Source organism: Papio anubis, chromosome 17 (genome assembly GCF_008728515.1).
Source record: "Papio anubis isolate 15944 chromosome 17, Panubis1.0, whole genome shotgun sequence".
Classification (NCBI taxonomy): Eukaryota; Metazoa; Chordata; class Mammalia; order Primates; family Cercopithecidae; genus Papio; species Papio anubis.
In genome coordinates, this window is record NC_044992.1 from 60200620 (window position 1) to 60225998 (window position 25379).

Below are 25379 nucleotides of genomic sequence, written 5' to 3' on the forward strand. Positions count from 1 at the left end.
GCCGAGCGCAGCCAAGGAGGGGGCCTGCCTGGCGCGCGCGCGCCGGCCCACGTGGACCTGGGCCGCGCCGGGCGCGCGCCCGCCCGCCTGCCTCCTGGGCTGGGGGTCACGGAAGGTAACCGCGTCGCGGTCTGGGGCCGGGCCGCCCCCACCAGCGCCTCCGGGGTCCTTGGCACAACGCCCCGATCTCCCAACCCAGGCGCGCCCCTGCGCGCGTGACCCGCCCAGACCCCGGAGCTTTGCTGCAACGCTAGTGGGAGCGCGAGTGTGCAGGGGTGGTGGGGGCGCCTGCACCCTGTCTCGGAGCACCTCGGCCAGGCGCGCGCGCGGGGGTCCCCGTCCCCACCCCCGGGCGCCTTCCCGGCGCGCCCACTGCCCAGTCCCGCCCGCACCCTGAGGATTTAGGGATTTAGCGGGGAGGGGGAACGCGCGCGCCGGGGCTGATTCCGCGCGGCGCTCGCGGCTGCGGCGGCTCCGCGCCCGCCCCGGGCAGAACAGGTTCCTTCCAGTTTGGGTGTGAGCTGCGCGCGCGGCGCCTGAGTTCCTCCTGCAGCGCCCACTTCCCTCAGTTTCGTCAACTCGCGCACCCCCACAGTTCCCCTTCCGGCGGTGGGGAGGGAGTGCCGCAGTGGGCCCCAGGGAGCGAGCGGCCGGGCCGCTGCGGGTGCCTTGCTTCCCCCACTTTGCTGCACCGGCAGCAGCAGCAGCAGCAGCAGTAGCAGCAACAGCATCCGCGTTGCGCGAAAGGAATGTGAGCCGCCGGGCTGAGTCAGCATCCCCGGCCCAGGGCGCGCGCGCACCCTCCAGGCAGAGGCGGCGTCGGCACAGGTGCATGGCTCCCATACCCGCGGGGAGCCCTCTGTAGGGGACCTGAAGGTTTAGACAGTCTGTGCCCCTCATCCCGTAGTCCCCGACCCCAAGGTCACTGTGAACTAAGCGGATGATGCACGCGAAACCCCAGTTACGAGCTCCTCATGGGGACAAAGCATGTGTCAGTTCCTAGACATTTCAGAGCCTGCGGGGGCGCAAACTTAGCTTGTCGGTCTCTACCTCACATCCCGAGGGCAAATTTGGAAACTGCTCGCAAGCGAAGGCCATGTTATTTGCATTCCTCTGCAGACTTTGGCGCCGGCTGCTGCCTTCACTGGGGTTCGGAGAATGTGGTTCTGATGTCAGAAACTCAAGAGAGCCTAGTTTGGGAGTGCGTGCACGGAGGGTCGCCACCGGGAGGAGTCGGCGATCTGAATTTTAATAAAAGCCTTCCTTGCTCGCTGATTTCTCTCACCATTTTGGGATAGGCTCTCCTGAGTTAAATGCCATCCTTTGCTGTTGACAAGTTCTGGTTGTGTAAGTGGGGAGAAGATTCGTTGGTACAGGGTGCCCTGTATGGCCAGTCCTGTACAACCAGGGGGCCGCTGTGTAGCTTTGCAACCTTGTAGACGTAATTTAACCTCGTAGAGCGTTAATTTCTCCGGATCTGTAAAATGGGAATGGAGGTGGTATTCCCAGAATTGGAGGGTTTAATTTATGGTACTTGTAAAGTGCGGATCGCAGTGACTGGCATTTGGTAAGGCCTCAGTACCCATTAGCTCTTGATGCTGTTATGATTTATGCTTTACCAAGGCCAATTAATTGCTGACTCCAACACACTCCCTGTGAGAGCCTTTTCTGAGTTGTTCTTCAAAGGATCCACATATAATGATATTTAGAAACTGATTTGAACACTTCATGCTAATACAGTGCTGCCTGTAAGATAATCTTTGATATTTAGGATCTTACACTTTAATATTTAGGACCTGTTACTGTATGTATGGAAATGTCGTGTGTAATATGACAGCATATTCTGTGTGTCTTAGGAACCTAAAGTTGCAGCCTGCCATTATATACCTGAGTGACTCGAAGCAAGCCACATAGTCTCCGTACTTAAGTCTCTTGATATAAAAAATTACACAAATTATGCCTAAAGCCTCAGGAGTGAATGAATGATTGGAAAAATCACATCTGAATGTTTGAGCAAGTGAAACCTGGCTTTTGGGGAGCATGATTCTAATAATAATAATAATAATAGATTTTTCTTACTAATAATGTATTACTATTCTTCTATTTTATTAATATTAATCTTTTTTTAATGTTTACTTTGTCCTCAACACTGTATTAAGTGCCATACATGTAATTCAATTTTAACCCCATCAGTAACCTTCTGTAGTTGACACTCATTATTCCCATTTTACAGTTGAGGAAAGCTGAGGCACTGAGCACTGGAGGGATTGACCTAAGGTTACACCATGTTTATAGATACACACTAGCGCTTTTTACAACTAGAGCTCATCCAAAGATGACATTTGCCATCTGTGTTTGAATAATGGAGAGGTGGCTGGAAACCCCACCTAAGCACAGCCTTGCTAGTCACAAAAAAGTCACGCAACATGACTTTTGCCCACCCTAGTTAGAGGCTGGCTTCACCTTGTTCCCTCAATCCTAGTGAGACCAAGCGTAAAAACCCCTGCTTTTTTAACTTCTCCAGAGAAAGCACTGCATTGCCATGCTAATCAACACCCCCTCGCCCCCAAACAAAACTAACTCTGTTTAGTTCTAAATAAGAACAAAAGAACCTTTGGAGTCTGGAGTACAGGACCAGAAAAATCAGGAAATCAAGTGACGGGCTCAGCTCCCCTCGTAGCCTCTCCCGTTGTGTCTGCCTGATCCCAAGTGGCAGGCAGAGCCCCTTCTTGGCTTTCCTTTACAGTGGGCGAGGCCATCATGATGCCCTTAAGAAGTCCCCCAACATCTTCTTGGGGGAAAATATTGGCTCTTCAGAGCTGTCCCCAAGGCTCCCTCTTCTAGCCCTCTTGCAGGGTCATTTGCATGAGAACAGATTCCTTTGTGTAAAGTTGGCCTGCCTGTTCTCTGTCCACGTTTATAGTCCTTCAAGTCTTCGTGTTGGGTTGCTAGGCAGATATGACCCTGGCTTGCAAATAAGCTCACTGCATTTACCAGCCTGTGAGAACTTCAACTTGGGTAAGTAGACTGAAAGGAATCTGGTCTGGAGCTCTGGGAAGAGGGTCCCGCAAGCCTGCTTTTGGGGGCTGATTCTTCAGGGCAGCCATCACAGAGGGAGAGTGTGTGAAGGCGGCTTCTATGAGGCTTCGATGGCTCAACCACCCTTCCATTCTTCCTCTTCCAGTCTCTGTTCCTCCCACCATGCTCCCACCCAAGGGCCTGTGTTCTGGGCGAGTGACTTGTATGCCACTGAAGCAATTTCTTGCTTTACAACTTTAATATCTGCTTCTCCAGTTGGCCAGGAACTTTACACACTCCGCCATGTAGCAACAGTGAACTGATGGTCCAGGTAGTTCTGCTAGGTTTATTTTGTGATTTGTGGTTCCCCCCCCGCCACAAATGTCACAGTTTGTAGGAAGGCAGGGCCCTTCAAACTGGGAAACACACACTTCTGGGGGAATTTAAAGATTTGCCAAGGGGTTCTGAGGCACAGATAGTGATGACGATGATAATAATAATATTACCGAGTTGTGTGCAAGGCTTAGTACGCTTGCTAAGTTAACTGAATTAACATGTGCAAGGGGCTTAGCACTGGTATTGGCTCGTGGTCCCTAACTCTTGGCTGCGACTCTTTCAACCTGTGATTCCTGGGGGATTGAGGAGGATGGTGATCAGGGAAGTCTTCAACTGGCAGAGAGGACCTTGGGAGGACTGGCAGGGGATACTGAGCCAGGGGAGAGGTGAACAGCATGAGAGGAAGGTAGGAGGTAGGTGAGGCCATTCTGTATTTGGGGACAGTGAGGTCATCTTCCCACTCGTGTGTGTAGGGGCGGGCGATGATTGATTTCGATGTATTGCTGGTGTCTGGCATTAACTCTGGAGTAACTTTTACTTGATCAGTACTGAATTTCATTCCTAGGCTTCTCAGTCTTCATAGTTGACTGCTCCTGTAGTTTTGTCATCTATTACTGCTTAAAAATTAAAAAAAAAAAATAGAGAACACAGCCTCCAGGAGGCTTCTATAAATTATCTCAAGGCTGTTGCAAAAGTCCTAAAAAACAAACCCAGGCTGAGTGTGATAATCCTAGTGCTTTTGGCATGAAGGCAGGAGGATTGCTTGAAGGCAGATTGAGACCAGCCTGGGCAATATGGCAAGACACCATATCTAAAACAGTTTTTTTTTTTTTTTTTTGAGATAGAGTCTTCCTCTGTTGCCCAGGCTGGAGTGCAGAGGCGTGATCTTGGCTTACTGCAACCTCTGCCTCCCAGGTTCAAGCGATTCTCCTGCCTCAGCCTCCCAAGTAGCTGGGACTACAGGTGTGCACCACCATGCCTGGCTAATTTTTGTACTTTTAGTAGACAGGGTTTCACCATATTGGCCAGGCTGGTCTCGAACTCCTGGCCTCAGGTGATCCACCCGCCTTGGCCTCCCACAGTGCTGGGATTATAGGCATGAACTGCTGCGCTGGCCTAAAAAATATCTTTTAAAAAAATTAGCTGGGTGTGGTGGTGCTGTCACACCACTATACTCCAGCCTGGGCAACAGAATAAGACGCTATCTCTAACCAACCGACCAACTCAAAATCTCAGAACAAAAGTATTTAAATCACGTTGCATTTAGGAGTGAATGCATGTCACATTAAACTGTATGACACAGCTGTGGGTCGTGGAATCTCATTGGCAATATTGGGAAGGGCTGCATATGGGACCAGTGAATTTTGCCCGGATAGAGTCACGCTTTCTTCGGATAGTTGTTGAAGTTGCCCCACCTGCCCTGTTCCTCAAGGCCCAAGGAATAAAAACCTGCTCTCCTGCTATATTTCTTGCCTAAAGGGAGATGCTGACTTTCCCTATCTTGTCTAAACAGGTACCTCCTGTCCTGTGCTTCTAGATTCCCAGGAACAATAGGCAATGTTAAGCTTCTATTTTAACCCTTTAGGACCAGTGCCTCCATGAGTTTCCAGATGGCTAGGGGACGATGCGAAGAAACTAGAAGGATGCTGCAGGATTGTGTTGTGGGCAAATGGTGAGGAGGGGTCCCGCCTTGCTGTGATCAGTGGGGGGCTGTGGAGTTAGGTGAGCTTTTTAGGGATACACAGCAGGACTGGGTCCAGGCAACATCCATCCCTCCATCCTTCCCTCCCACGCCCGTCGTTCATCCATCCATCCAAGTAGCCTCTGCTCATCCATAGCCCACTCGTGAGCACTGACAAATACTGTTGTCTCCCAGGCCACAAAACCACACCTCAGAGGATGTGGTTCCTTCTCTCATAGTGTTTATAGTTTAGTTCAGAAGACAGGACACATGTGATTGTTACCTAAAACAGCATTTCAACAAGTGCAGTTTTACAAGTGAGAATTACAAGTGAATGTCTTCCGAGAAAGAACTTAGAAAAGTCATCTAAGTTTAGGAGAATGATGAGATGAAGCTGGCAGGGTGGGGCAGAGCCGGCTGGGCTGTCGATGTTCATGTTACATGCATTCATCCAGCAAATATTGACTGAATACCTTCTGGACCAGTTGCCGGAATTATGCAGTGCATAAACTATACAGAATGTCCCTGCCTTTACATAGTTTCCACCCCGGAGTTGTGGATCTTTCTTGCTTGAGCACCTAGCTAGCCAAGCATCATGGACAAAGAGTTCTTTTGAAATGTTTCTGATATGGAAATGTAACTTCCATTTTCAAGTAACATCAACAAAGGGGAGATTCCCCTCACACGCACCCTACGTCTTGACCTCATATTGTTAAATTGTCCAAAACCAGATTTGCTGGAAGGCAGCATACTCCAAGGATGCCAGCTATTATTAGAGTCTGCTTAGCTGAAGGGACCTGGCTCAGGTTTAGCCAAGATGGCACAGATAGTCATGGGATTGTGTAACACGGAACCATAGTTTGGAACGTTGAAAATGCAAACTGAAATCACTCTTTATTTCCTCTGTGCCTTGTTTGAGACTATGGTGGTGTGTTTGTAGCTTCTACCTTCTCTAGGTTCAGAAACCAGCATCAGAGCTTGCTAACAAACAGTTCTGGTAGATTCAGCCAGTAGCTGCAGGGAGTAAAAATTTTTTTTCTAATAGAGACGGGGTCTTGCTATGTTGCCCAGGTTGGTCTGGAGCTCCTGGGGTCAGGTGATCCTCCTGTCTCGGCATCCCAGAGTGTTGGGATTACAGGCGTGAGCCGCTGTGCCCGGCCATTATGTTTTATTTTAATGTTAGTAATGCTTTGGCTTGCACAGCACATTTTCAGTGTGTTCTCGTATTTATTATCCCTTTATCCTCAAAACAATCAAGAGATGGACTAACAGTAGCCAATATTTCTTAGCACTTACTGAGAACTTGGGTAGGATTATTTCATTCTCACATTGTGTTTGGGGTTGAGAAAGTTTACTGTGACTCTTTTTTTTTTTTTTTTTTTCTGATATCTAATTCCAGGCTAAAACTGCATTTTTCAGGTAAGGGAGAAAACTGAGACACAAAGAGATTCTGTAACATATCCACGGTCACACAGCTAGCAAATCACTGCTGAATCCTGGATACATACTGTTCTGGAAATAAGACAACACATCTCAAAAGTCAATTCCCCAAAAGGCAAATTTGTTAAGTAACTGCTTCACTAAATTGAATGTTTTTTTTTTTTTCTAAGTTTAGGTCTTACCCCTACTTCTGCCCCTACCTGAGCCTTGGCTTCAGAGATTCCCAGGTAAAACTTTAGTGGGAATCTGTCTTGGGGTACTCAGGATGTCATAACAAAATACCATGGACTAGGCTGGGCTTGTTGCCCCATGCCTGTAATCCCCACACTTTGGGAGGGTGAGATGGGCGGATCACTTGAGGTTAGAAGTTCAAGACCAGTCTGGTGAAACCCTGTCTCTACTAAAAATATAAAAATTAGCTGGGCATGGTGGTATGTATCTGTGGTCCCAGCTATTTGGGAGGCTGAGGCACGAGAATCTCTTGAACCTAGGAGGTGGAGGTTGCAGTGAGCTGAGATTGCTCCACTGCTCTCCAGCCTGGGTGATAGAGCGGGATTCTGTCTCAAAAAAAAAAAAAGAAAGAAAGAAAGAAAGAAAGAAAAATACTGTAGACTAACAAGAGAAATTTACAAAAATACAGCCCAAACAACAGAAATTTATTGTTTACAGCTTTGGAGGCTGGAAAGTCAAAGATTAAGGTGCTGGCCAATTTAGTTCCTGGTGAGGGCTCTCTTCCTGGCCTGCAGACAGCCACCTTCTTGCTGTGTCCTCACATGGCGGAGAGAATGAGCGAACAAGTTCTCTGATGTTTCTTCTTGTAAGGGCACTAATCCCATCACCTCATGACTTCATCTAAGCTTTATCACCCTACAAAGGCCTATCTTCAAATATCATCACACTGAGAGTTAGGGCTTCAACATACAAATTTTGGGGGCACACAAACTTTTAGTTTATAACAGAGTAACATATTTCATTATGTGGAAGTGGAATGGATCCAGGGCAAGGGTAAATCTACAGAAATAGAAAAGATAGTACAAAGCACTGTTTTTCTTAAGAGAAAGTTTCCGGCCAGGCACGGTGGCTCAAGCCTGTAATCCCAGCACTTTGGGAGGCCGGGACGGGCGGATCACGAGGTCAGGAGATCGAGACCATCCTGACTAACACGGTGAAACCCCGTCTCTACTGAAAATACAAAAAACTAGCCGGGCGAGGTGGCGGGCGCCTGTAGTCCCAGCTACTCGGGAGGCTGAGGCAGGAGAATGGCGTAAACCTGGGAGGCGGAGCTTGCAGTGAGCTGAGATCCGGCCACTGCACTCCAGCCTGGGTGACAGAGCGAGACTCCGTCTCAAAAAAAAAGAAAAAAAAAGAGAAAGTTTCCTACTCTCATGCAAAAATGACAAAGGGAAAAAATTGAACTTGTTTTTTTTTTGAGACAGAGTCTCACTCTGTTGCCCAGGCTGGAGTGCAGTGGCACTGTGTTGGCTCACTGCAACCTCCGTCTCCTGGGTTCAAGCAATTCTCCTGCCTCAGCCTCCCAAGTAGCTGGGATTACAGGCACCCACTACCATGCCTGGCTAATTTTTATATTTTTAGTAGAGATGGGGTTTCACCATGTTGACCAGGCTGGTCTCAAACTCCTGACCTCAGGTGATCCACCTGCCTTGGCCTCCCAAAGTGCTGGGATTACAGGCATGAGCCACTGCGCCTAGCTGAAAAAATGGAACTTTGACATGTAAACCACCGATCAGGCTGAACGTGACAAGGGGAAAGATACGATGCATGAGGTGGGCCTGCCAAAAAAAAAAAAATCGAACCTGGATCAGATCTCATCCTAGATCTACAAGCCAGTTTACAGGGAAAACAGGGGTCCAGGGAACATTTCAATAGAGGATACAATCAGCTAAATCCAAAATTTGAGAAATGTTACAGGGCAAACAACATAACTTATTTACAAATCTATGCAGAGAAAGGAGGAGGGGAGCCATAAATGAAAAGAAAAGAGACACGTGAACCAAGTGCAGTGTATTGTGAACCTTGTCTGGATACTGATTAGAACAAACTAACTGTTAAAAAAAGATACTGATAAGACAATGGAGGACATTTGAACTCTGATTGAGTTTTTGATGATACTATCCATTGTTAATTTTTAAAAGGAGAGTGTTACGGAATTGTAGTTATATAGTAAGAATTAACTTTTAGAGACTCGTACCAAAATACTTTTGGATAAAATTATATTATGTCTGGGATTGCTTTTTATTTTTTAAGAGACAGGGTCTTGCTCTGTTGGCCAGGCTGGAGTGCAATGACATGATCATGGCTCACTTGCAGCCTCGAACTCCTCAGCTCCAGCCATCTTCCCACTTCAGCCTCCCTAGCAACTGGGACTACAGCACATGCCACCATACCCAGCTAGTTTGTTGTTGTTGTTGTTGTTCTAGAGAGATGGGGTCTTGCTGTGTTGCCCAGGCTGGCCTCTAACTCTTGGCCTCAGGTGATCTTCCTGCCTCAGCCTCCCAAAGCACTGGGATTACACGTGTGGCCCACCACCCCTGGCCTGGGGCTTACTTCAAAATAATCCAGCATATGTGGAGAGGGAGGCAAAAGGAAATTGAAGGAGAGGGCCAGCCTGACCATATGTTGATAATTGTTGAATTGAGATGTTGGGTAAGTAAATGTGAGTTTCTCAATTTTGGTGTGTTTGACAAGTTCCATAACAAAATGTGTAATAAGTGATAAGTAAATACAGTTTTGTGACAAGTTCTTAAAAATGTGGCAAACAGGCTTCCAGGGAGCTAATTTCAGACAGTTTTCCTGGAGCTTTCTTCTTGATCACACCCTTCAGGATTTTCCTTCTCAAGTGGAGGATAGACTTTTACAGAAAAGATGTTATCCAGAGGTCCATGTCCTCTCTCTGATCTGTGAGCCAGGACACAGATATAATTTCCTCAGGGCTACTGGGTGTTTAGATGCATGGCGTGATACCACCTGGGCTCTCTCAAATTGGCTCCTGCAATATGGCTTTCTTCTGTGACAGTCTCAACAGGTGGTTCGAGCCTAAAACTAGGGAGGATGTCATATGCCCCCTGTGGATGGGTTTCCTGGCATCGTTGGGTTCACAGAGATGATATTGTCCCAAACAGTGTCTGGCGTGAGGTCTCCAAGCTTTTTTTTTTTTTTTTTTTTTAAAAAGCATTTTAATTACCTAAGTGAAATTGCTCTCCCAGGCTGGATAGAGGCATTCAAAGATGTCTTTTGCATCCTCTGTTGAGCTTAGACTACTACCCCTTAGCCCCCACACTCTAAGAAAGCAGTCTTTCCAAGTTGGGCCAGCCTCAAAATTACATGTTGGGGTCTATGGGCAAAAGACTGGGACACGAGGATGTTTATTATGTGTAGATAATAAATAAACCTTTGTCCTGGCTATTGTGGGAACTGTGTTTTCCTTTTCACCTGGATGGACTAGGGTGAGGCAACATGTAAGGAAGTGCTCACTGCCCAGGTAGTGTGAGTACAGGGTGGCCACCTGAGCAGAAGGGCCACCTCCTGACGTTTTGTGCCCTAGGCATTTTGCTTGTCTCGCTTTAGCACTGTCTCTCACCTGAACTCACCTGGACCCATGCAAGGGACTCCTAACTCAGCTGCTTGTTTCATCTGCCGCCCTGCAGGGCATTTGTGTATTCTCAACAGGGCAGGGATTCTGTTACAATGTAAGCCAGAGCCTGCTGCTCTTGCTCAATCCCTCTGGCTTCCCATCTCTCGCAGCAAAAGCCTTTCTTTCCTCTGACTCTAATCCCTGCCCTTCGTCTCTCCATTGCTTCTGCAGTGGCTTATTTGCCGCTCCTTGCTTGTGCCAGACCTCAGCCTTTCCCAGTTTCTCTACCTTTCCTGCATGGCTTCCTGATGGCTGCGTAGCTTCCTCCCTGACCTCATACAGATCCTTATCCAAAGTGCACTTTCTTGATGAGATTGTCCCAGACCACCCCCTTTAACTTTGCAGCCTCCATCCCACGCCTGAGCTCCTTCTTTGATGTCCTCCGTGCTATTTACATTTTATTGATTTCGTTTCTCCCCTCACTCTCAAAAAAGTAAGTGGTGTGAGGGCAGGGATTTTTGTCTGTTTCATTCATGGCTGTATGCACCGTGCCTGGTTTAAAACCTGTCAGTCAGTACAAATTTGGTGGACAAATGACAGAATGCATTGGGGAGTTGCTTCAGACAACACATGAACAGCTGATGCCCAACGATGGCCCCTTCTGACAGCCCCTGATGGCTCCTGGCCCCCAGCCAGCACACAGACCATGTTCTGATTTTGGGGAGTAAAACAACAGGACTTCACATCCCAGAGACCCGCTCCCCCACTGCTCTTTTGTCTTTTTTGGCCTCAGCTCATCAGATGCTTTTGTCTCTGGAAAACCAACAGAACCCTCTGCCAGAAAGGTCTGCCCGACCTTCTTGTTATTTCAGCTGTTTTCAAGGTTCTCTAGGAGGATGCTTGGCCACAGGGAGGCCCATGGGAAATGAGGGTCAGGTGATGAAGTGAGTGGCTCAGGAAGCCCAAGGACTTCAGCTCTGTGTTTTCAGACACTGCTCAGCGGATCTTCAGGTTGCTGTATTCCATTTGCTTCTCAGTGCTTCTGGCCCACAGCCTGCCTGTGGGTCATTTGGCTGTTTATCAGTACCTTTACCCCTAAGCAAGATTGGAAACTGAGGGAGGTCAAACTTGAGCACACTTAGCAGCCCTACTTTAAAATGGGAGTCGTGGAGAAGAACAGGAATCACGGGTAAAGCTGATTGTCAACTAAAGTTCACTCTACTCCTGCTTGAGGAGCATGAGATGTGGGAAATTGTTCATGCTTGTCCTCAGCAAGGATCTTTCACAGTCAGTTGTGCTCTGATGGAGCAGATGGGCCTTCGTTGTGGGATTTGTTGACTGACGTGGCCGAGTACCTTCTGCCCCAGTGGAAGGAGGGGTGGACACTGTATTTGCCAAAGACTCTGCCTTTCTTTATAGCCAGGAATGCTCCTTCCCTGTATCTACTTTCCTTTCTGAGAGTGATGGAGAAAGAAAAAGCTGGCAAAATAACATCAGATAAGATCTGAGGGCAGCAAGCAAGGCCATTTTCTTTCCTTCATTTGTTCTAAGGGCCAGATGCAATCAAATGCTTGGCTTATATAGCTGTATGTTTGGAGGTATTGCTTTCAGAGACAGGATCTTGCTCTGTTGCCCAGGCTGGAGTACAATGGCACCATCATAGCTCACTACAGCCTTGAACTCCTGGGCTCCAGTGGTCCTTCCACCTCCGTTTCCTGAGTAGCTGGGATTGTAGACATACACCACCATGCCTGGCTAATTTTTTAATTGTTTTGTAGAGATCGGGTCTTGCCATCTTGCCCAGGCTGGTCTCCAACTCTCAGTCTCAAGCAGTCTTCCCACCTTGCCTCCCAAAGTGCTGGAATTACAGGCATGAGCCACTGAGTCTGGCTATGGGACCATTTTCCTTATATTTTTGTTTTGTTTTTTTTTTGAGATGGAATCTCACTCCGTTGCCCCGGCTGGAGTGCAGTGGTGCAGTCTCAGCTCATTGCAACCCCCGCTTCCCAGGTTCAAGTGATTCCCCTGCCTCAGCCTCCCAAGTAGCTGGGACTACAGGTGCACGCCACTATGCCCAGCTAATTTTTTTGTATTTTTAGTAGAGATAGGGCTTCACCATGTTGGCCAGGCTGGTCTTGAACTCCTGACCTCAGGTGATCCGCCTGCCTTGGCCTCCCAAAGTGCTGGGATTACAGGCATGAGCCTCCGCGCCCAGCCCCATTTTCTTTATCACACTTGAGCTCTAAGTTTGAGCTTAGATCTTAATCAAAGTCTGTACCTGGGCATCCATTCTTTGAGTATCTGGTCTGCCTTTTCCATTTAGTTAAAACAAAAATGGGGAAAGGATTAAATGTCTCCCTGGAGGTGTGGGTGTGAAGAATAATGCAATGGTGTGCTGGCTAGATTTGCTTATTTCCATTCTATGAAAATTTTAAGTAACGATTCTCTTTGAAAATCCTCAATGGAATGTTTCATCATGGAACACTGAAGAAACACAATCTGTTTATTTATATTCTTACCTTAATTTTAGCTTCTTTCTTAAGTGAATTTTTTTTCCCTGAAGTCTTCTACATTGGATCCATTCTGAAATGGATTATTGACCAGGCATGAGGCTGCTCTAGTGTTCCAAGCTAAGAAACTTTAAGAGGAAAAGTCTCCTGTGTCTGTTGCACATGGTCAGAAGCCAGTAGAATGATCTTGGAATCAAGCAGTAGGACCACAGGCATTTGTTAACTACCCTCCTTATGCTAAGGCTCTTTCTCCTACAAAGGGAGACATCTTTGGAGTCTCAAGATCAACAAATACCAGTTGAGTCTAATTGAGTTTGAGATAATACATCTCCTTTTGGGAAACAAAAGAATTTGCGTTTCTGAACAATTGATTCATTGGCCTCCAGATGACATGACTGTGTACTTGGATTTCCTTTTATTTTGATTAAGTGTGTATTTGCCCATTCTTTTGGTTTTTATCCAGGTCTTCCAGAATTTACATACCTCTAACCACCCCCATCCACGTGGATTGATCCAATTGGGTTGGGTGGCGAGGATGTACAACTGGAAAAAGTGTCTGTCATAATCCCAGGCCCATCTTTTTTACACATTGGTTCTCCTTTAATCTGCTCCATACATTGGGTGTTCAACTGAAACTTTGTTGTTGTTGTTGTTGTGGTTAATTTTAGATTAAAAAATATAGAGATAAGGTCTCACTATGTTGGCCAGGCTAATCTTGAACCCCTGGCCTCAAGTAATCCTTCTGCCTCGGCCTCCCAAAGTATTGGGATTACAGGAATGAGCCACCATGCCCAGCCAACTGAAATTTTTATTTGGTCCACAATTTCAACTCTGTTTCTCCTTATTAAACTTCCTAATTGACTGGATGTGGTGGCTTATGCATGTAATCCCAGCACTTTGAGAGGCTGAGGTGGGAGGATCACTTGAGCCCAGGAGTTCCAGACTGGCCTGGGCAATGTAGTGAGACCCAATCTGTACAAAAAATAAAAAAAAATTAGCTGGGCTTGGTGGCATACACTTGTAGTTCTAGCTACCCGGGAGGCTGAGGCAGGAGGATCGTTTGAACCCAGGAGTTTGAGACTGCGGTGAGCTGGTATCTGTCTCTTTAAAAATAAATAAGTACATAAATAAAATAAACTTGCAAATTTAAGGCTTTTAAGTGAACTAGAGCTAATCTAGTTTTATCCTTGGCTCCATTTGCAATCTCTAGCTTAAAGTATAACCTTCAATTCCCGTCTTTCAAAACTCAGTCTGATTTGTTGCTTTTGTTTGTCCACTGAAGTTGAGTCATTAGTTAGAGTAAGCAGTTTCTTTTTTCTTCTTGCACTAGACTCATGATGTTTTTGTTTTCCAGCACCTATGCTACTTAAAGTGTGATCCAAAGACGAGCAGTACAGGCCTCACATGGGCTTGTTAGAAATACAGATCCCAGGCCCAGCGTTACCTACTGAATCTGTGGTTTAATAAACACAAAATCCACAGCAGATTCGTATGTACCTCCACGTGTAGGGCGCACCACTGGCTGAACATGTCTTTAGATTTTCTTATTAAAATTACATGGCTAGGATGCAAAGGGACACCTTTCCATGAAAAAAAAATTATGAAATTTTTTCTGACATTTTATTATGAAAATTACAAACATACAGCAAAATTAAAAGAGTTCTATAGTAAGCACCCATATATCCTCTACCTAGATTCTATTATTAACTTTTTAAAACCATTTCCTTTTCCCCCAGATTAACTTCTGTTAAGAATTTTAGCTGGGCCTGGGTGTGGTGGCTCACGCCTGTCATCCCAGCACTTAAGGAGGCCAAGGCGGGCAGATCCCTTGTGGTCAGGAGTTTGAGACCAGCCTGGCCAACATGATGAAACCCCATCTCTACCAAAAATACAAAAATGTGCCGGGATGTGTTGGTGTGCACCTGTAATCCCAGCTACTGGGAGGCTGAGGCATGAGAATTTCTTTTTTCTTTTTTTTGTTTTTTTTTGAGATGGAGTTTTGTTCTTGTTGCCCAGGCTGGAGTTCAGTGGTGCGATCTTGGCTCACCACAGTCTCCACCTCCTGGGTTCAAGCGATTCTCATGCCTCAGCCTCCCAAGTAGCTGGGATTACAGGCATGCGCCGCCACACCCAGCTCATTTTATATTTTTAGTAGAGCTGGGGTTTCTCCATGTTGATCAGACTGGTCTCAAACTCCCAACCTCAGGTGAGCCGCCCACCTTGGCCTCCCAAAGTGCTGGGATTACAGGTGTAATCCACTCCCGGCGAGAATTTCTTGAACCCGGGAGGCAGAGGTTTCAGTGAGCCAAGATTGTGCCATTGCACTCCAGCCTGGGTGATAGAGTGAGTCTATCACTCAGTCTCAAAAAAAAAGAATTTTAGCTGGGCATGGTGGCACATGCCTATAATCCCAGCTATGTGGGAGGTTGAGGCAAGAGGATCACTGGAGCCAGGAGTTCAAGACTGACCTAGGCAACGTAGCAAGACCCTATCTCCAATTTTTTTTTTTTTTTTAAATGTAGAAACATTAGGTTATAGCATGACTGTTACAAATAACCATGTCTTGGTAATAAGGGTCTCACCTCTCCTTCTAGAATTCTCAGTGGCACACTGGGATTTAGCAGCATTGGGGGCTGGTCCTGGTCCCACCCAGAACACTGGGCCTCAATATCCTCATCTATACAGTGAGTGGGCTGGCAGAGATCATCTCTAATGTTACTTCCAACCCTGTCACTACAGGTCCATTGCGAGTATTATTATCATCACTATTTTTCAGGTGGAGAAACAGATGAATCAGTTAAATATCTGAATAAAAACATCTGTTGGCATGGAAAAGTGATTATTTCCTAAGCTACTGAGTAAAACACAGCTGCACTGGCAGTTTTAACTCTGTTTTCTTGTCAATTTTTGTTCTTTCAGGAAACCTTACAGAAACATGAAGCCCTCAACCATCTGGAACTCAGAAACTTATTCGGGGCTGACTGTGGCTTCTAGAACATCCAGGTGTTCTGCAGATGCGAGAACTCATCCTGTAGTCACCAGATGGAGTCCCAGACAGATGTAAGGCCTGTGCTGTGGCTCTACAGCCCTCAATACAGAAGGGTCACTTTCTTAGTGGCCAAAGAGCAGTTATTGACATTGATGTCTAATTATTGAACACAACCAGTCATTTTACTGAGCTGCAGTGAGGAAACACTGACCATAGAAGATCAAGCCAAATTAGGGATTGCACATTTCCTGATTCTTTTGAATTAGGATTCCAGATGGGGGCCTCATTTCTGTCGCCCCCAACACTCCTATAGCCGTTATCACCGCCATCACCGCTGCCACCAGCATCTTCTTGCATACGCCACCTCTGTTCCCCAGAGACTTCCTGCTTTGAAAGTCAGCAGAAAGGAAGCTGTCAGAAAAGTCTCTAGTGGTGGCTGCCGTCGCTCCAGACAATCGGAATCCTGCCTTAACCACCATGGGCTGGCTTTTTCTAAAGGTTTTGTTGGCGGGAGTGAGTTTCTCAGGATTTCTTTATCCTCTTGTGGATTTTTGCATCAGTGGGAAAACAAGAGGCCGGAAGCCAAACTTTGTGATTATTTTGGCTGATGACATGGGGTGGGGTGACCTGGGAGCAAACTGGGCAGAAACAAAGGACACTGCCAACCTTGATAAGATGGCTTCGGAGGGAATGAGGTGAGTCTTGAGATGCCAGGCCAACCTGTCTTTGGATGTCTTACTCCCGTTCTTGAGAGGGGAAGGGGCCGTGCAAAGCACTTAAAGAGTCATTGATGGACCCATGCTGATTTAATTAATCTGTCAATTAATTTGGTTTGAAGCTAGCATAGCATCTGAAGAAATCCCACCATCTAGCACCCATCCATCTATCTAATAACATTTATTATGTGTTAGGCGCTAGGAATACAGAGGTGAACAAGATAAAACATTTTTGCCCTCAAGTTATTCATTGTCTGGTAGAGGAGACAGGTTAAAAGGAAAGTAAGCGGCTGGATGCAGTGGCTCATGGCCGTAATCTCAATGCTTGGGGAGGCTCAGGCAGGAGGTTCACCTGAGCCCATGATTTTGGGACCAGCTTGGGCAACCTGGCGAGATCCCACTCCTACAAAAAATAAAAGCAAGTTAGCCAGCGGTGGTGGCACACTCCTGTGATCCTAGCTACTTGGGAGGCTGAAGTGGGAGGATCACTGGATCCCAGGAGTTCAAGGCTGCAGTGAGCTATGATCATGCCACTGCACTCCAGTGTGGGTGACAGAGTGAGACTCTGTCTCTTAAAAAATAAGTAAATAGGCCAGGCGCAGTGGCTCACGCCTGTAATCCCAGCACTTTGGGAGGCCGAGGTGGGCGAATCTCCTGAGGTCAAGAGTTGGAGACTAGCCTGGCCAATATAGTGAAACTCCGTCTGTTGAACAGCTGGGGAAATATTAGGCATGGTGGCAGGTACTCAGATCCCAGGCTAGAGGCTGAGGGTGAGAAGGGAGGTGGAGGTTGCAGGAGCTGAGATCGCACCACTGTACTCCAGCTTGGGCAACAAGAGCAAGACTGTCTCAAAAAAAAAAAAAAAAAGTAAAGAAAGGGAAATAAGGGAAATAAGAATTATAAGCAGATTGCTTCTGAGCCCACATCCAGATTTTTTGTTGTTGTTGTTGTTGAGACGGAGTTTCACTCTTGTTGCCCAGGCTGGAGTGCAGTGGCACAGTCTCGGCTCACCACAACCTCCACCTCCTGGGTTCAAGCGATTCTCCTGCCTCAGCCTCCCAAGTAGCTGGGATCACAGGTGCCTGCCACCACGCCCAGCTAATTTTGTATTTTTAGTAGAGATGGGATTTCTCCATGTTAGTTAGTCTGGTCTCGAACTCCTAACCTCAGGTGATCTGCCCACCTTGGCCTCCCAAAATGCTGGGATTACCGGCATGAGCCACCGCACCCAGCCCCAACATCCAGAGGTTTTGGAGAACAGAGGCGAGGGTGTGGAATCCAACCTGGGGTTTCAAGGGAGGAGATGGCCTTTGAAGAGCAGCGGAGAGTGTGTGAGGCGTGGGAGACGTGACTCACTTATTTATGAGAGGCATGGCTTATGTTTAAGGCACACTGAATTCTAAGGGACCACAAAAGAGGAGCCTATGCATCTGATGCGTCGAAGTGTTTAGGAAACAGCTATTGCAGTTTTTTGTTAAAACACCCAGCTCCTTTTCCCACTTAGATGGAGAACAGGCGTTAGAGCTTTCAGGCTTCAGGATTTTCTTCTTGGGCTAACGTTGGTCTGATTGTCCAGCTCGGATCCTGTCTGCATTGGGCGAAACTCCTCCGTGTGGTTCGGGGGGAATCATTTCAGCTCACCACTTAGGATGACGCATAGGGCATCTCCACAGAATTTTGGCCACTTGCATCCTAGAGCTTGATGCTTTTCCTGAGATATGCGCCCTTGGTGGGTGGCGGTTTCTGCATCTGTTCTCACCCACTCCAATTCTTCCTCACCTCCATCAAGGTGAACTTTGTAAAAACACTCTTCTTCTTCCAGTCCTTCAAAGACATTTTTAGCCCGAAGGATAAAACTCAAACCCCATACCACTGGTGTTTGGCTGGGTGCGGTGGCTCACGCCTGTAATCCCAACACTTTGGGAGGCCAAGGTGGGCACATCACTGGAGGACGGGAGTTCAAGACCAGCCTGGCCAACATGGTGAAACCCCATCTCTACTGAAAATACAAAAATTAACTGGATGTGGTGGTGCACAGGAGAATTGCTTGAACCTGGGAGGTGGAGGTTGCAGTGAGCTGAGACTGCACTGCTGCACTCCAGCCTGGGCAACAGAGTGAGACTCTGCCTCAAAACAAGCAAACAAAACCAACAAAACCCCAAACTGGTTTCTTCACCGCCCCCTCTCTCTTGAGTGGTCTTTGGGTGAGCCCTCCCCTCATCTGTGTGATGGGTTCATCCTGGTGCACTCTCCACTTCCTCTGTTTAATTAGTTTCTAGTCACTACGTAGGTCTCAGTTGTACACGAGGGCCTCAGGAAAGCATTCGTGGATGCCTCGGGTGTTCTGTGATGGTCCTCGCTGCTTTCCATGGTGGCTGTTCAATCATCTGACCACTACGTTGGGTTGAATAGCATGCTCCCTAAATTCATGTCCATCCAGAGCCTCAGAATGTGACCTTATTTGGAAATAGGGTCTTTGCAAATGTTATGAGTTAAGGCTCTCGATGATCTCAGAGTCGATTTAGGGTGGGTCTTAAATCCAGTGACGTTTCCTTGTAAGAAGAGGAGAAGACACAGAGACACACAGAGAGATGGTGATGTGAAGATGGAGGCAGAGATTGGAGGCGTGTCTCTACAAGCCAGGAACACCAGTGACCGCCGGCAACCACCAGAACCAGGAGACAGACACGGAACAGATTCTCCCTCAGAGCCTCCAGAAGGTACCAGCCCAGCTGACATCTTCATTTCAGACTTTTAGCCTCCTATACTGTATTTTTTTTTTTTTTTTTTTTTTTAAGACAGAGTCTAGCTCTGTTGCTCAGGTTGGAGTGCAATGGTACGATCTTGGCTCACTGTAACCTCCACCTCCCAGGTTCAACCGTTTCTCTAGCCTCAGCCTCCCGAGTAGCTGGGATTACAGGCATCTGCCACCATGCCTGGCTAATTTTTGTATTTTTGTAGAGATGGGGTTTCACCATGTTGGCCAGGCTAGTCTCGAACCCCTGACCTCAAGTGATCCACTCGCCTTGGCCTCCCAAAGTGTTGGGATTACCGGTCTGAGCCACCATGTCTGGCCTGTACTGTTGTTTTAAGCCGCATAGCTTGTGGTAATTTGTTATGGCAGCCTCCCTCCTTACACACCTCCCTCCTAGCTCTGGACTTCAGGAAGAAAAATGCCTCATCTATTCTTTCCCGCTTATATTCCTAGCATGTAGCACAGTACCTGGTACGTAGTGGACAATTAATATTTGTTTGTCAATAAATGGGCTCTAGGAGCTCAAGATGCCCTGGAATGTCACCCCAAATTTTGCATATAGGAATATTTTTCTGGGGAGAGAGTTCATCCATCCATTAGCATTTACCAGATTCTCAAAAGGGCCTGGGTTGCCAAATGCTTAGGAACTTCTGCTTTCAGTGTCTAGCGGGTTAGTGAGGAAATACTAGTTCCATTATTTAAGCTGAGATTTTCGAAGCTCACACATTTTTTTTTTCTCATGTGCTGTCTCTACCGTCACACACTCATTCTGAGCAGAAAGGGCGACTCAGGGGTCAGATGCCAAATGTGGTTCGTCAGGCTCTCCTTCTCCCCACCCCCTTATGAAAGTGTTTCTTTCCATCTGAGCCTCGTGACAGTGGCCAGGTGGATAGCCCTCTGGCCTGAGGTCGACGGCTTTTCATTCTTCTTTGTTGACAGGAAAGCCTGGCTTCCTGTGAGGCCACGAACTGATTCATCACTGGTTTCTCCCTCTGCCTACTCACGGCCAGTGGGGAACTGTGACTTTCAGACACAAACTCTTATGCCCAACAGGGTCTGGGGTGACTAGCCGGGACTGCACGCTCAGGCCACCATGCCCAGTTCTATTGGCTCCTTGTCGTTTGTGAATAAATGAATTTTCTAGGACTGCTGGAACAAATTACTCCAAACTGGACAGCTTAAAACATTACTTTGTCCTGGCCGGGTGCGGTGGCTCACACCTATAATCCCAGCACTTTGGGAGGCCGAGGCGGGCAGATCATGAGGTGAGGAGATCGAGACCATCCTGGCTAACAAGGTGAAACCCCATCTCTACGAAAAATCCAGAAATTATCTGGGCGTATTGGTACACGCGTGTAGTTCCAGCTACTCGGGAGGCTGAGGCAGGAGAATGGCATGAACCCGGGAGGCGGAGCTTGCAGTGAGCCGAGATGGCGCCACTGCACTCCACCCTGGGTGACAGAGCGAGACTCCGTCTCAAAAAAACAAAAACAAAAACAAAAAAGCATTACTTTGTCCTTTGACAGTTTGGGAAGCCAGAGTCCAGAATCAAGGTTACGACTGAAGGCTCTGACAGAGAATCCATTCTTTGCCTCTCTCCTGGATTCTGGTGCCTGCTGGAATCCTTGGCGTTCTGGGCTTGAGGACTCCTATCTCTGCCTCTGCTGTTACGTGGTGTTGTTTCATGTCAGTGGCCAGACTCCCCTCCTCTAATAAAAATACCAGTCATTGGATTGAAGGCCCACCCTACTCCAGTATGACCTCATCTTAACTTGATGACATCTGCAAAGACTCTATTTCCAAATAAGGTCACATCACAGGTTCTGGATTGATATGAAATTGAGGGGAACACTATTCAGTCTGGCAGTCTGGTGCAATTAGCCATATTACTTATCTTTTTTTTTTTTTTTTTTTTTTGAGACACAGTTTCACTCTGTCACCCAGGATGGAGTGCAGTGGTGCAATCTTGGCTCACTGCAACCTCTGCCTCCTGGGTTCAAGTGATTCTCTTGCCTCAGCCTCCTGAGCAGCTGGGATTACAGGCACCTGCCACCACGCCCAGCTGGTTTTTGTACTTTTAGTAGAGACAGAGTTTTGCCATGTTGGCCAAACTGGTCTCGAACTCCTGACTTCAAGGGATCCACCCTCCTTGGCCTCCCAAAGTGCTGGGATGACAAGCATGAGCCACCGTGCCTGGCCTACATATCTCTTTTTCCTCCGCTTCTAATGCAGTCTGTAATGTAGTAGGTGGTCAGTCAGTATCTGTTGTATTGAAGACTAAATGTCATGCTTAAGAGGGCAGGAGCCAGACAGTTTGAGCTCAGATCCCAGCTCTGCCACTTCCTATTTGTGAGCTGTGAGCTGGGCAAGCTGCATTGTCCCTTGGAGTTTTGTTTTCCTCTTCTGTAAGTGGGGACAATGGTAGCACCCCTACCTCACAGGATGTTGTGAGGGTTAAATTAAGTAATCTGGGCTGGGCACAGTGGCTCATGCCTGTAATCCCAGCACTTTGGGAGGCCGAGGTGGGCAGATCACCTGAGGTCGGGAATTCGAGACCAGCCTGACCAACATGGAGAAACCCCAACTCTATTAAAAATACAAAATTAGCCGGGCATGGTGGCACATGCCTGTAATCCTGGCTACTCAGGAGACTGAGGCAGGAGAATCACTTGAACCCGGGAGGCAGAGGTTGCAGTGAGCCGACATCACGCCATTGTACTCCAGCCTGAGCAACAGAGCAAGACTCCATCTCAAAAAAAAAAAAGATGCCAGGAGTTCGAGGCTGCAGTGAGCTATAATCATGCCATTGTACTCTAGCCTGGGCTACAGAGTGTCTCATTAAAAAAAAAAAAAATTAAGTAATCTATGTAAGCAGTTAGCATAGAGCCTAGCATACAATGGATAGGATTCTATGCTATTTTTGTTATTGTTACTAGAAATGTCCGTATGTAATGTCAGAGTGAATTGGCTAATCTGGGTGATAAAAGGTCCAATGACAAAACTTAGAAGGATGAGGTGGAGTTCCAGTGACAAATTCCTGGTAATCCCTATGCTGGCTGTGCGCCGGGACCAACACCTTTATTTCAATCAACACAACAGCTGCAACAATCACCCTTACCAAGCTCTTGCAAGGTGCCAGGCTCTAGGCATTACCCTGGTTAATTCTTGGTACCACCCTGCTTTTTCTCTTATACCTCAGATGAGGAAATTGAGGTTAAATAACATGCCCAGAGTTGGTGAGTGGCCAAGCCAGCATTTAAACTCAGATTTCCTCATTCTAGAACCTTATTCTTTCAGGACTGGGCAGAATTGGGGAATTATCAAAGAGAATCCATCAAGATTTGGCCAGCTTTGCCATATGGCTGTCAAAGAGGAGGAGGCCAGGCGTGGTGATTCACACCTGTAATTCCAGTACTTTGGGAGATCGAGGTGGAAGGATTGCTTGAGCTCAGGAGTTTGAGAGCAGCCTGGGCCATATAGCAAGACTTCATCTCTACAAAAAAATCAATAAATTAGCTGGGCATGGTCCTACCTACTCTGGAGGCTGAGTTGGAAGGATCGCTTGAGCCCAGGAGGTTGAGGCCACAGTGAGCTATGATCGCGTTGCTGCACTCCAGCCTGGGTGACAGAGTGAAACCCTGTCTCAAAAAAAAAAAAAAAAAAAAAAAAGATTGGAATCTCATCATTTTTTTCTCCCTTTGGTGCTAATGAAGGATTTTTGTGCTGTCCAAGCATAAGAGGCAACCTGAGAAATGGGATTGTATTTTATTTATTTATGTATTTATGTAAGTATGTATTTATTTATTTTGAGACGAAGTCTTGCTCTGTTGCCTAGGCTGGAGTACAGTGATGCGATCTTGGCTCATTGCAACCTCTGCCTCCTGGGTTCAAGTGATTCTCCTGCCTTAGCCTCTCGAGTAGCTGGGACTACAAGTGTGTGCCACCATACCTGGCTAATTTTTGTATTTTTAGCAGAGACAGCATTTCACCATGTTGGCTAGGCTGGTCTTGAACTTGACCTCAGGTGACCCACCCGCCTCAGCCTCCCAAAGTGCTGGGATTACAGGCGTGAGCCACTGCACCCGGCCAGAAATGGGATTTAGATGTCAGTCATCAAAATGGTTGATGTAACCATCGTTCTGGAGGCTCACCCAGCTGGGGATGTGTGATGGCTGCAGTTTCAGGCACCTGTGATCTTATCCCGCCCACTCCCGCTTCATCTCCAACCCTCTCCTCATGTTCCTCACATTGCACTTGTTTCTGTTCCTTGAGCATATGCTTTTCCCTGCCTCAGGGGCTTTGCACTGGCTGTTACCCCTTATTGGCAAGCTCTCTTCTTAGGCTTCAAGCTGCTGATCCCTTCTCATCCTTCTGGCCTCCACTCAAATACCATCTCCTCAGAGAGGCCTTTCCTGACCACTCTCTCCAACATTGCCTTCCTTCCCCATGCACATCTCCTACCCATTCTCCTGTTCTGCGTCATGACCTGTATCACTGTTCAAATGATCTTCTTTGTTTACTTCTTTATTGCCTGTCTCTCCCACTGGAATATCACCTCCTTATAGGAGCCTCCTTATCTGTCTTATTTATGTCTTCAGTGGCTAAAACAATGCCTGGCAGATGGTAGGTGCTCAAACAATAATTGTTCACGTACTTGGACTCCTGGATCTAAACTTCTAGGTGTGCACACATGGGCTAATCCGAGCATGAGAGCTGGAACTAGACTGCCTGGGTCTGTTACATGCTAGCTTTGGGACGCTGGGCTAGTTACTAAACCTTGCTGGGCCTTAGTTTGCTCATCTCTGCAATGGGAAAATAATAGCACCTACATTACAGGACTATTGTGAGGAGGAAATAAGGTCATATAAGGCAGCAAAAGGGTCCTTGGCATGTATTGGTGCTTGATGGGTGCTAGCACTTAATGATTCCCTATGACACCGGCCCTGCTCCCCGTTCATCCTGCCGTCCTCTGGCTGGAGGGTGAGGCCTGTTTTCTCAGCTTCTGTTCCAAAAGCACCTGGCTCGGTCTATTCCCAGACTCTCACCCTTCCCCAGGCTGAGCTGTAGGACTTAGAATCTGCTTGTTTCTTCTCATTCCTAGGCCAAATCCCCAAGTCAACACCGAAAGGTCTCAGTAACATTTCCCTTTTCGTTTGTGGCCAGCGCACGCTATTCGTTTTTTGTTTGTTCTTAGCCTGGCTACAGGAGATGTGATTTGCCCATTTTGTGCACAGAAAGAGCACCATCCATACCACAATTATGATGTCATTATTTGTTAAAGGAAAAAAGGAATCTTTGGGGGAAGAAAAGCAGAATCTTTGACTGCCTTCGTATTTTGGTATCCCTTTTCAGACTTCTAAACGCCATCTACATGGAGATAAAATAGGGATGATGGCCTAAAATCCCACAGGCTTAAGCCTATTTAGAGTAGCCCAGGTCAAAGAGCATTCATGTCACCATATCCCTTAGGGAGAAACTGAGGCCGAGAGACATGAAGCATTTTTACTATTATAATCAGCTCTCTGCCATGTGTGGATAGATTATCTCGTTTGTGGGTTTGCTAGCTTAGAGACTGGCCACATGAAAAATAATGATGAACTTTTTTTTTTTATTTGTATGTGAAAAACCCAAAGCTACCGCAAATTAGCAGACATCGCTTTATCAGAGGGCGTTGTTGTTCGGGGCTCCCCAGTGTTGAGAGATTGCTCGTGTATGCACCGCAAGGCCCAGGTCCCCTTGCACGTGTCAGTAGGTTAAGCAGCCAACCTATTTTGCCCTTGACCTTGTGGGATGTCATTTTGCCAATGTCCTTTGCAGATCTGAGCTGGGCTATGCTGTTGGACACTTACCAGTTTAAAAATGATAAGATAGCCAGAAGATAATTGAAATGAAATTTAAGTGAAAATGTCAGGGACTTAGTAATCAACTAAAACTTAAAAATTTTAAGCAATTGGTCAGGCACAGCGGCTTACACCTGTAATCCCAGCACTTTGGGAGGCCAAGGCTGGCGGATCACCTGAGGTCAGGAGTTCAAGACCAGCCTGGCCAATGTGGTGAAACCCCGTCTCTACTAAAAATACAAAAATAAGCCAGGCATGGTGGCGGGTGCCTGTAATCCCAGCTACTCAGGAGGCTGAAGCAGGAGAATCTCTTGAACCCGGGAGGTGGAGGTTGCAGTGAGCTGAGATTGTGCCTTTGCACTCCAGCCTGGGTGACAAGAGCGAGACTCTGTCTCGGGGGGGGGGGGGGGGGGGAAGCAATTAAAACGGGAGATGAAAAGCAATTTGTATTACAATAGGGGACAGAGGGATGAATTGCTCATGGTTTAAAAAAGAGAAGAGG

The 25379-nt window shown here is 47.1% G+C and overlaps 1 protein-coding gene across 24 annotated transcripts in view; it reads left to right on the forward strand.

The window, feature by feature from the left end:
- Nucleotides 1–25379, forward strand: part of ARSG (arylsulfatase G) — a 151499-nt gene that overhangs the window by 33441 nt on the left and 92679 nt on the right. For 20 of the 24 annotated variants that reach the window (XR_002517902.2, XR_002517903.2, XR_004179293.1 and 17 more), the window contains exons 1-2: nucleotides 43–115; nucleotides 15497–16261. Coding sequence is in view for 20 of the 24 variants with exons in the window: in XM_021928417.2 (XP_021784109.1) it covers nucleotides 16044–16261 (218 nt within the window). In the remaining 4 variants the exon portion in view is untranslated. Of the gene's footprint in view, nucleotides 1–42; nucleotides 116–665; nucleotides 829–2080; nucleotides 3019–15085; nucleotides 16262–25379 lie in introns of those variants that run through there. The other 4 variants (XM_009191075.4, XM_009191074.4, XM_003913331.5 and 1 more) reach the window with 4 other exon arrangements.